This window comes from Drosophila serrata, unplaced genomic scaffold (genome assembly GCF_035046125.1).
Source record: "Drosophila serrata isolate PLE 108 unplaced genomic scaffold, ASM3504612v1 contig_272, whole genome shotgun sequence".
In the NCBI taxonomy this organism is placed as follows: Eukaryota; Metazoa; Arthropoda; class Insecta; order Diptera; family Drosophilidae; genus Drosophila; species Drosophila serrata.
Genome location: NW_028257170.1, coordinates 11649402 through 11661555, shown reverse-complemented (window position 1 = coordinate 11661555; position 12154 = coordinate 11649402). Strand labels below are relative to the sequence as shown.

Genomic DNA, 12154 nt, shown 5'->3' with positions numbered 1-12154 from the left:
ACAGATGCATTACTTGCTTCTCATTTCCATCAACATGCTGCGAGAGAGCCGAAGCCCATTCAATTATTTCTTCAGAGCAGAAAATCTCCAGCTCATCCCAAAGTTTACATGTCCTCCTTTTCGTTTTCATTTAATATTGAAGAACACTTCCTGCGCGCCACACGGCGTATGCGTAATGTTTACTTGAGGCAGTCAGGCGATGAAGCAATGCCATTGCCACTTTTTGATTAATTTTTAAATAAACGCGTTGCCATAAAAATGGGCAAATGGACAAGGGAAGGCATAAAGGACAAGACACATGTCCATGGAAAGCTGCTGGACGAGATTCTGGTTTCAGTTTCTGCCGTCGAGTTGCCGCGCATAAATTATGAAAATTAATAAAAATTCATTCGTTGTGTGAGAGGGCACGGCACTCCTTCGGACACTTCTTGCCGTCCAAAGTGTTGATGAGCAGTTGACATGGCAATGGAGGAAAATCAAAGGACAATTCGCAGATTGCACAATTAAAGGGAAATTGCGATTGTAGGTGGCACATTTTACCTGTGAAATCCAAGTATCGCTAGGACTTCAGAGTAAATGCCATTTAATTTTAAGATTGACTTTACGTATTATAAATAATGACTTGTGTGTCTGTTAAGTTAGTTAAAATAACACTTCATATGCCACTATTATTTAACTTAAAAATGTATCAAAAAGATAGGTATGACGATATTTATTTCGCCAAGTTTTTTTACCATTGAAGATAGGGAAATGTTGAACTCATTAAGCAACAATTGCAATTGCTTATCCTCACACAGTCACGTCTGCGCTGGAAAATTTTCGCAATGATTGCACTTTTTGGCATTTTAACATTTGAAATTGCATTTTCTTACAGGTATTTCATCCCCCACGCAATATCCGAGACGAGAAGCCCTTTGAGTTCAGCATAAGATATAAATTTATAAGCCAGTCGGATGCAGTTGTGAGGTAAGTTGCTGCCCGGAAATTCCCGGCAAACTGACAAATATCTGTGCAGCTTGAAAAGTATTCAATTGATATTGGTTCGATGCATTTTCCCCGGTCCTCCGCGATCCGATTCTCCCTCCCAGTTCCCCCCAGTAATGTCATCAGTCTGTTTCAGCTATTCCCGCTCCGGCTTTCATCTTTCTGTAGATGTTTCTATTCGAAGAAGATACTTGCTTAAAAGTTAAATCGTTCTACCTGAAAGAACAATGCCACTTGGTTGCCTTGGGGATGGCTTTTTGGGAAAATTGAGGATACGGAGAGGAGATGGGATGCTGCCTACATAAAACATGAGCTTCGTGAACCGACTGTCTGGATGTTCAATAGAATTGCAAAAGTATCCTCACCTCGTGTATTTGCCGTGCAATCCATTTGTGCACCGTGCTTAGGCATGTGTCAAATTTGTCCCTGTATTGTAGGTCCTTTTCACTTACTTTTCCATGTGTCGCGCTTTTTGTTTGCGCGTGGAAAATTAGAGAGTGAGCAAAATAGAAATGGAAATGTATTCTCACGGTTCAATGGGTTTCGCAGAAATTTGCAAGACAAAATAACAAATCGTTTTTGAAATCATTTTCAAGGCAAAACTCAAAATAATATATATATATATGTGACAGGAAGATATTCACTCCTATTTTAAGCTTAATGCTATATAAATAATATAATGTTAAAAGTAGATTATATTTCGATTATATTTATTTCAATTTAAATTCATTTTGGTAATTTTGTTCCGGTCATAAAATTACTCAATATATATTTTAGTCCCTGGTTTTTGTTCGAGTGCGAGAGCATCGTGTACACACACCATTAGCAAACTAAACAAGGATGCGAGTCCAGGCTTGACCATCTATACACAAAAGTGGGATTCGAGTGGGTGTGATGCGTGTGGAATACCCGTAGCACATTTTATGCAAATTTCTGGTCTTTGTGCTTTTGTTCCTGCCTTAAATACCATTCAAGGGATACACCCACGAACCCAATGCGAGCATGAACTCACACGACACTTAGTGAACTGGGAACTGACCCCTCGGCCTCATTTCCACCTTTTCCAGATACGGACTGCCCGATAAGCCGCTCGAATTGGGCCGTGTGACACCCGGCACCTATTGTACCAGGCAATTCGATGAATGCTATCGTAACAAGTGTCGCCTGCAAAGTCCGAATTATCCCGGAATGTATCCGAGGAACGTAACCTGCTACTGGACGATCCGGCAGAAGGAGGTCCCGACCAGCAAGCACGCCATGATTGCCGTCAGCCAGGAGAATCAGCACAAGGCCTTGGTGAAGCGGTAAGTGCGGGACCTGGACTCCGAATGTTCAAGAATGCCCTGCAGAATGTCGAATGACTACCGAAAATTCTATGCCACCTGCATTGGAGAGCATTAAATAAGCATTACCAAGCACTCTATCCCCCTGCTCCCAGGCATGCGATACGATACACAACATAACATATATCCCGGCCAGCCGGGCGAAGTGCATCTGTGTCTGAATCTGCATTTGTATGACAAATTTCAATTTAGCAAATTGCTAGGCGAAGTTCCAGTTTGCAGTTTGTTAACTGACGGAACAAATGAAACTGTTTCGTGTCCGAGAATGTTGAGCATTCGTCGTCGCCCAAAAAGTTTTGTATATTCCAATTAAATGCAGCAAACAGCCAGCCGCCACCCGATGCCATTTGTTTGCAAAGCCGTATTAAAGGCCACAACGTGCAGTTTCTAATTGTATTAATGGGATTAGGTAAATCCATTTCTCATAAAAGCTTTCATTTACTACATTTTTGAAAATAAAATCGAGTTTGAATCGGATATGAAAAGCTTATTTTAAGCAAGTTAAAGCAGTCCATCAATAAAGTCCATGATTAAAATGAATAAGAATAAGAACTGATTTTAGAAACTCTTTACTATATTAGTGGAAGTAAAGATATATTTTAAATTTAAATAAATCAAATGTAGGCATTTTATAAAATAAGTTTCAATAAAGAGGTGGCAGGATCAACTCCCCTTTAGAATATATTTATTAATTTCAAATTGATATTTAAATTTGTTTTAACAGCTCAATTGCTAGCTTCAACAAAACCTCACGATCCATCCGAGCGTGGTCGGACTGTACAGGTGAAAGGGATCACCTCATTTTCTATGACGGCAGTTCCACCAACGATCCTGTTTTGGCCAAATACTGCGGCGGAGATTGGCTGCCACGCGTCGTTTCACGGTGAGTTCAAATAATTTCACATTCCCTAGGATCTCATGATTTTATGCTTCTTTAATATGAATTATGTATAAGGAAAGGGGACGGAGAGGCAAGTTAGACAGACGGAGGACATTTATTTAACGCCATTTCTTCCCTTTTATGAAAAAGTTAAATATGAGCTCGGCAAGGCTCATAATACATTTACAAGAAAAGATAGACAGACATTTTTAATGAGCATGGGTGTGTGGCAGTGTCCCACACTACATTTGTGTGTGTGGCACCCATAGTGATGCGAAAAAGTGAATTTTAGGAGAAAACTTATAGCCTAACATTACGGACATTTTGTTAAGTTTTAAATAATATTTTAAACAAAATAAAAATAGGGTTATTTAGAGCTTAAATTTATACAATTAACTTGTATATAGGAAACGAATATACAAAAACTTATATAGTTTGAATAGTTCACAAGAAGCTGATCTAATTGGTTTAAAAAAAAGCTAGGTAAAGTATATTTTAAAACTTTCAAAATACCTTTGTTTCCTCCTTTAATTTCCTAGTAACTTCTTTATTAAATTTACAAATTTATAACGTTCTATTTGTGATTTTTCTATCGTGATTTTTCAATCACTGTGATCAGTCTCTTTCCCCTCATCACTGGCATTTTCGTGTCACTACGACTACGACTGTGTGTGTGTGTGTGTGAGGAAGGACCGCAGCCTAGTGCACTGCACTGCAGTTTTGGCCCGGGGCGCATGTGTTCCAATTCAGTTACACATAGATACAAAGCCACACATAGATACACAACACATGGATATGTAGCATGTCCGCGTGTTGGTGCGCCTTACAATTGTGCGCAATGCTTAAGCAAAACCGGAAATTGGGTTGCTCGGCAGACAGAAGCCGAAGGACGGACGGACGGACGCTGAAAAGTGAAAAAGAGATACGAAACTCGAGATAGAGATACATTCACACATGAAAACGCATTATGGTGCAGGAAGCATCCTGGCGCACACAGAGAAACAAATAGATTTATGCTGCCGTTTGAAACTTTGCTGCTTGTGCCATCTATTGAAAACATTTTGATGCATGTGATTTATGCAATGGCAAAATTTTGCTCATTAGTTGCCAAGTTGCCAGCACTTAGATCATCAGCCATAAATTCTTAAAGACTCCCCAGCCTTTCAAAAGCAATTTCAAGTTTTCCAACTCCAGCGGTTGGGCACACACACACACTCGCACGGATACCTGCTGCGGCTTACAGTTTGGGTTTAAGCAATTAAAATGCAACTACTAATAGTTTCAGCCGAGTTTTTAGAACTAGTTCTCTCATTAGTACAATCCGTCAGGACTTGTGTTAACTTTATGCTCTGGCAAATTATTTAGGATTTTATTTAACTTGCAAAATTGTCATGTAATATGTGAGAACTTTAAAGGTAAGGTAAACAAAGCAAACGGTTTTTCTCTTTAAATAGAATTTAAAAATTTTAAATCTTGATGCTCTTCAATTTTTCAGACAATTTTATTGCACTAAGATGGCTCTCTTAGGTTACCTTGAATAATTTAGAGACCATAAAACAAATAACACATTTATCACTTGAAATCCGGAACTACCAGTTCATTTGGTTTAGATTGTCATAAATTCTTGTGGGTCTGCTCTCGAAGCACTTAAAAACACTTCCAGGACATACCCCAAAATGCTCGAATGCAGCTCTCAGCCACGCCCCCGCCTTTACATGGCGTTCAAGGGGCTGAGTCGCCCCTCCAGCCCGTCCCTTCATATCCTTACAGGCACCTTGGCTCCCCTGCCGACGCCTCTGGCCATTTATCTAGCACTCAAGAATTTGTTTTTGTTGTCTTTCGGTCTTCGGTCAGGGCCAAAAGTTAGCTCCCCCCCAGGGTCTCCTTTTGGCCACTCGGAGACCTCTTGAGACAGGCACATAAACTTTGATTTTTTTTGTGAGGTTTTCTTTCTGCCGGCTATGCAGCTGAAAAAATATCTACGATGCGAAATCAGATGCAATCTAAATTCAGCCGAATTTTAAAGTTTTTAATTTCAAGAAAAATTGAAGCTTTTTCAGACTTGTAGTTTTCTAACTACAAATTTGCAAGTAAACGGTTATAGTAATTTTATTTTACTACACAGATAGGTCTGAAATCTTTTTAGCAACATTTTCAGAAGTTTTAGAAAATTCTAAGAACAGTTTCCTGAATCATTTATTTACTAGCTTCCTGCAAATTATAACTGGTCGTTTATTAAGATGACGCAATGACGATGATCGCTCAGCCTTGTGGCCCCTTAATCTCTTAATGAGTTGCACTCTCGCATTTATTGACATCCTTTCCGTATCCTTGGGAAAATCTTATAAGCGTGCACAGGTGCCAAAGGGGAGCAGGCTGGAGAGGCAGAGGGTGGCACATCAAATATGCATAGAGCGTAATATGCACATGAAGGAGAAAACGAACGAAGCAAAAGACGCTCAGAGAACTTGATGGAAAAGTGGGTGCCCAAGAAAAACGGCATTAAGAAGCCAGGACCGTAGCTCGTGCACCGCTTTCCACAATCCCCCCTCCCCAACCAATCCCTCAGCTGCCAGGTTTTCTTTTTTCCATGCACTGAAACACAGAAAGTATTTCTCATGTCTTTAATTCGAAAAAGAAGTAGGAAAAAGAAGGTTCAGTGATTATTAATTCGCTAATTTATTTCTCTAATTTTTAGATTATAGACCAAAGGTATGGGAATAATCCTATTCAAAATCATAATCTTAGCATTCAAAAGATAATAATTTGTTTCCTGTACATTGTGTCAACGTCGTACGCGACATGAGCATACGAATTATAAATGCACACATACACGTGACGGGGGAAAGCCCCTTTCCTTCGTCGGCAAACATCTCTCGCTTTACTTCTCACCTCAGACATGGTTCCCCGACTTTCGGGAAAATCGCATATGCACACAGGGAGGGGAGAGGAAGGGAAGATGGTGAGGGAAAAGCTACACGAAAATTATTAATTTCCCAGCGCAACTTAAAATTGCAACAAGCTAAAGGTGCCGTGAGACGTTCGTATTTTATTGGTTTCTTTTTCTCTCGTTCCACAGTTTTTTTTTATTTTGTAGAGGGGGTACGAAAAAGCTGGAAAAGTTGTGTTTTCCCCTCAGCTGCAGCAGCTGTTGCTTTTCCTCTAAGTAAATGTTAATTTTTGTTAGCCAAGAAAAGAAAAACTCAAAGCGATAACTTTTTAAATTGCATATTAATTTTTTATGGCAAGACTCAACGCCCAACCTCCGCCCCAGCTTTCCGCTCCACCTGTTTTTTGTGGTTGCACTTTGCGGATTAGGTTGCCGGAAAATCGGGGCACTAGGGGTGGGATGTTTACTTTTGGTTAATACTAATTTTCTGAAGGGGATTTTGTCTGGAAAAGGCTTTGCTTAAAGAACTTAATGCCTCAGAGTTGAATGCAAATTCATTTACCATAAACTTGAAATGAAAAATATATATTAATCTATCTTTATATACCCATAACTTTAAAAATAAATCAATACTTTGAACAAATCTAATCAGAATGAGAGTAGAACGCGGTTCTGCAATGATATATAGTTCTTATCTTATTGGTTTAATGTTTATTTTGCAACTTTGACATTTAGTGCATCTCAAGATAAAACCTTGGTATCAGGGTTGAGACAAAATCAAAGGTCTATATTATCTTTCTCTGTAATTAATTCAAATTACAATTGAAACTGGTATAAAGCAAGTGTATTCCCCACTTGTGTGTTGGGTTTTTTCCTTGTAAATCGAAAAACCTCCTGATGCGGCATCCGAAGTTGCGTATAATTCACTCAGTCTCCTTTAATCACTCGAAATTCTCATGCACTCAGGAGTTCACCGCCAAACACGGGGCATGCAGAGGCAGTAGAAGCCCCCGGGGTAACCACAAGTCCATAGAGTTTCGGGGGCAGAGGTTCTGGCAGGATACAGCACTGCCATTTGCGGTCAGGACACTCTGACGCTTCGGAGAAGTTTCCGTGTATTGATAACCGACAAAGGAGCGGCGTTTTGGGGTAGGGACGGACGGTGGTATGAGCAAAGAACCAGAGCGAGGAGGGCCCTTGGCTATGGATTCGTGTTGATTTTACGACACCCACAAGTGTGCCGCAAGCCATAAAGTAACCAAATGCCACGCAAGTACGCACATTCAGAAACTGGGACTCACTCGGGGAAAATGTTTTCTCAAGTTTAAATTGATTTTAGATCTACAGAAGCACTACTCCATGAATAAACATTAAATACATACTTAAGACAATCCTTGGTAATTAGTTTTCATAAAGCAAACAAGCTGAGATTTTAAACACATCTCTTTGAAATTTAAAAGTGACTTTTGACGACATTTACAAATTTATTAGATTCGTTTTTTAGAGTGCACCCACACACACAAAGAGAACAGGCGAAAAGGGCATTCCGGAGTAACCAGGACATCCCCCTGGTGAATTCCAGGGTCTCCGAGTGGGGACTGGGACCCGGCATTTGTGTCGCTTTATTAAAAATTAATTTACTTTTCATTTGCAGTTTATTGCACTTGGCACTGACACAATCATTGCAGCTGCTCCACCAGCCCCGTCCACTCCTGCCACTCCGCCCCTCTAATCCAGGGACCCCGTCCAAGAGCACGTTTCGCTTAAATAATAAGGAGCTTTGCCACTCACACTTGGCCACACTTACACGTATTAAAAAGCCATTTCGTTGGCCATGTTTGATGGCTTTTGACATCGTCTGCGTGTGCGTTTCTTTTTAAGTGTTCAAAGTCCTGGCTTAGGTGGTTGTATGCGTATATGCGAGGGAGCTCAGTTCCTGTTTTATTTTATGCCAGGCCATATTACGCATACGCCGTATGTGGCCACCTCTTGCCCGGGCAATAAAAATTCAATTTGATGTTTAAATTGAAAACTTTGAACGTAATTTATGTGGTCATGAATGCGGCATGCTAACCAAATGGAAAATATGGGGGATACCTGAAAATGGAGTTTGATTTTATATTCCTTGTGACGATACTATCGGGCGAAAGTTAAAGTACATAGTATCCTCTACTGTTGCCTTAAATTTCAGGCTATTTGCAATGGAAATTTGCTCAAATTTATCCATTTTGTTGGATTTACTTAAAGTCCAGTTATTGATGCATATATTCGTCATCATTGCTGCTAGAATGATGATTTTAATACAGAATATTATTTTTTCAGTCTCGAGCATTCTATTAAAACTAAATTCGAGTCGAAGTGATAACTTGAATGAAAATTGTCCTCTTGGCCATAAGTATCCAAAGTTTTATGAGCACTCGATGTCATTTCCATGGCTCCTGATTCACCTCTTACACCCACACCCACACCCACACACACACACACCGAATGCAGTTCGATTCCGCCCACCGTAAAATCTGGCGACGCGCCGTCTACAAATACAGACAGAGAAAAAATGGGAGCGGGTGAGCAATGCTTTTGGTGCAACACCCACAGGCGACTGACATTTCATAATTTTTGGCCAGCAAAATCAAAAGACAAACGGCAAAATTTTTGGCCCGACTCGACTCAGTTACTTTGTTATGCCAAAAAATTTGCCTAAAACTTTTCGTACACCTCCCCAGCGACCAGCGGCTCCCGGCTCCCGGCTCCCGGCTCCCGGCTGCCACCCACCCACCAACGAGACAATGGCGAAAAAAGTTAATTTGGCAGCAAAAATGCAAACAACCAGACGGAGCGGACACTTTAAATAGCCCAAAACAAAGCGGGCGAGCACTGCGTCATACTTTTGGGCGTAGAAGCTCGTCGGCATTCTGGCAAAACGCCCACCACGCCGCTTGTTTGTGCTATTTCGTGGGCTTTTCGGATTGTTTCGGGCTGTTTTGGGTTTGTTGCCTCTTTCGTGGGCAAAAAGTTTACGACTTTTCTTGTTTGCCGAATTGTGCAAATTAAATTTATGTGAGCCAAAGTTTTTTCACGCCTCTAATTGGAGTGCCAGTGGCCTGGTTATGGACAAACATCACGAGCACCGCCATCCGACCATACAACGTGGCGTATGCGCGATATTGGGCAAAACTTTTGAGATTTCTTTGAAAGAAACTTCTCAAGCGCATGGGGGTTGCCAAAAGCCACTTATTGGCAAGTTTTATAGAATTTAAAACAAATAAGTAAGACAATATTGTGTTGAATTTAATCATTTTACAAGGCAATAAAGCGATACAAGTCTTATAAGACTCGAAGTTTGAAATAAACTATATTATATGTTATAAATTAAATATTAATTTATAAACAGTGAGATCTTAAAACAAATAAGTAAGACAATATTGTGTTGAATTTAATCATTTTATTTATGTATAAAGCGATACAAGTAGGTAAAGTCTTATAAAACAGTGAGACAGTGAGAGTACGTACCTTGAACTTGCATTTATTTTAACCTGATACTTACCTAATAAAAACCTAACCTAAACTAGAAACTCTAATTTAATTTAAATTAATTATCTGTATTTGTAGTGGTCCGGAAATGCTGGTGGCTTTCCACTCTAGCCCATTTTCCGCACCCTTGCAGCAGGGAATACCGAATCGCGGCTTTGAACTGGACGTGGACATACTATTTACTGACTCCGATTCGTTTGACTTTGCCCAAGGTACCAAGAACCTATGTGAATTCCACGTTAATGCCTCGAATCCAGGTAAGATAAACTATCATTAATTAATATAAATATCCAAAAATTGTGACAATTATGACAGAACCCAGATGATGTAGCAGGGGTGGTCTTATTTGCTGGCACTATATATACGTTTGTATATGAAAACAGTAAATACGTTCATTATATAATAACAATATAAACAAAAGCCTTATGTGGGATTCGAAATAGGCGGGTTTCCTTCGCGGCGTACTAGAAGCGGGTTAAGCTATCTGGCAACCCATAATTAGTTTCGATATTTAGATAATAACCGATAGTTTTAAGACCTAATAATAAAAGCTAGAAGTAAGAGAGTCGTCGTTTGAGAGAGCTAGTGAGAAGTTGTGAAAAGAAGACGCTGTGTGTGAAAACAAAAAGAAAATGAACTTGTGAACCTAATCTAAGCACTTATGTTTAAACCAATCTTGTAAATAAATTATTGTATGTGAATTATTAAACTAAATTCCCCTACAATTTGGGGGCTCAACCGGGATTGACCCAAACATTAAGTGCAAGACAATTAGAGAGTGGCGAAGTGCGTTTTCACACACAAACACATATGAACAAAGATTGCGAATTGTGGTGAAATACCCAAAGCTGGAGGAAACGGCATGAGTACAGTTGCAGATTCCTAAGAAAACGACGGCGAAGAGCAGCAATTCTTGGCATGTGTGAGTGCATGTGAGACGAGCTGGAAAACGTGCAGACAGACGCTTGTAGAAGTAGCGACTGCAGTCCAGGAGGCAGTGCGTCAAAGATCGTCAGAGCGGCAGTCGGAGATCCGGCCGGTCACGGTGAACTAATTTGCAAAGGCTGATCTGTGGAAGGCGTTGGGAGCAGCGTTAGGCAGAGGCGAGCGGAGCAAGTCAGGAGCGTGAGGCGGAGACTGGAAGAGCTGAGGCGAGGTGACGAAATCTGGAGCAGGCTGGAGCAGACGGAGCAAGCAGGCTGGAGCAGGCGGAACAAGCGGGCAAGCAGCGACGGTTACAATCTGGAGGGCACGAAGCCTCCATCAGTGGGCAAGCAAATCTTTGTGGAGAGGCAGTTGGCCAGGAGATCTGGGTAAGCAAGCAGTTTGGAGCAGGCGGATCTTCCTAGAAGAACTGAGGCGAGGTGACGAAATCTGGAGAGCAGATCTACATATATAGTAACCGATATACGATAAGCAGTGCGATATAAGCAGTGCATCGAAATAGGTGCAAACCGGAACTGAAAACCAATTGGAATTGTCTGGCAAGCAGTCCAAGCAGATTTTACCATTAAGATAATATCAACCATTGTAAACAAAATTTCTCAAAATGCAGCTCGAGGAAATAATGTTAATGAGATGTAGCGATTTGTGCACAAAGCTAGGAGAATTGCATTTAGTCACAACCGGTAGGAAGCGCGATTTACAAGATAGGCTTCTTGCTCATTTTGGCATTCAGGATGACGAAGATAACGATTCTGATGAGGTCGAATCTGTAGTTACCGCTCTCGATCGTAGCGTGCAGGAAAGACGTTCTTTGTTTACACTCAAGGACGTAGAAGGCAGCGTATCAATTTTTGCAGGAACAGGTAGCCCAGATGTAGACCAATGGATAGTGGAGTTAGAGGAATGCGCTTTGACAGTTGAGTGGAACCAGCTTCAAATATTCATTTACGCCAAGCAGTTGCTCAGTGGAGCCGCAAAGTCATTCATTCGTAGTCAGGTTAATATTCGCAACTGGGATTCTCTTAAGGCAGCATTGCGTGAGGAATTTGCCATCAAAATATCGTCTGCTGAGGTGCATCGTAAGCTAGGTCAACGGGTGCAAAAGAAAGGAGAAACATTACGAGAATATTTGTATGCTTTAATGGAAATTGCGAAGCCAGTCAAATTAGATGAAGAGAGTTTGATTGAGTACTTTGTGAAGGGAGTGCCGGATGCAAAGGCAAATAAGATAATGTTGTACCAGGCTAAAACGATAAAAGATCTAAAGGAGCAGATGGAAGTCTACAAGAAAGTTCGAGGCACGTACAAGGTATCGTACAAGAATGAAGAGCGTGCAACGGAGACAGAAGGATCAAAAAGTTTGGATTCGAACCCGAGTTTTGTACGTAAATGCTTTAAGTGCGGGGATTCGTCCCACTTAAAGAAAGATTGCAAGAAAAGGGACAACTACAATTGTTTTCGTTGCGGACAGCCAGGTCATCGTGCTGCACAGTGCACGGTCGAGGTGAAACAGGAGAGTAACACCAATGCCGTTCACTTCGAGAGTGAAGCCGCGAAACCAAAGAGCGAGTTTACTGTTTC

At 40.9% G+C, this 12154-nt stretch overlaps 1 protein-coding gene and 1 long non-coding RNA gene across 2 annotated transcripts in view; one reads left to right on the top strand and one right to left on the bottom strand.

Annotated features, from left to right (window-relative positions):
* The window catches only part of LOC110190152 (uncharacterized), a 74582-nt gene that overhangs the window by 31431 nt on the left and 30997 nt on the right, over positions 1-12154 (top strand). Inside the window, exons 6-9 of the mRNA XM_020960489.2 lie at positions 875-966; positions 2052-2288; positions 3052-3210; positions 9707-9885. Coding sequence (XP_020816148.1) covers positions 875-966; positions 2052-2288; positions 3052-3210; positions 9707-9885 — 667 coding nt within the window. The remainder of the gene's footprint in view (positions 1-874; positions 967-2051; positions 2289-3051; positions 3211-9706; positions 9886-12154) is intronic.
* Positions 708-2095, bottom strand: LOC147643571 (uncharacterized). The gene is made up of 3 exons (XR_015272053.1): positions 1350-2095; positions 873-1281; positions 708-803 (listed from the first exon to the last, which is right to left on the bottom strand). It is a non-coding gene; the product is annotated as an uncharacterized LOC147643571 (long non-coding RNA).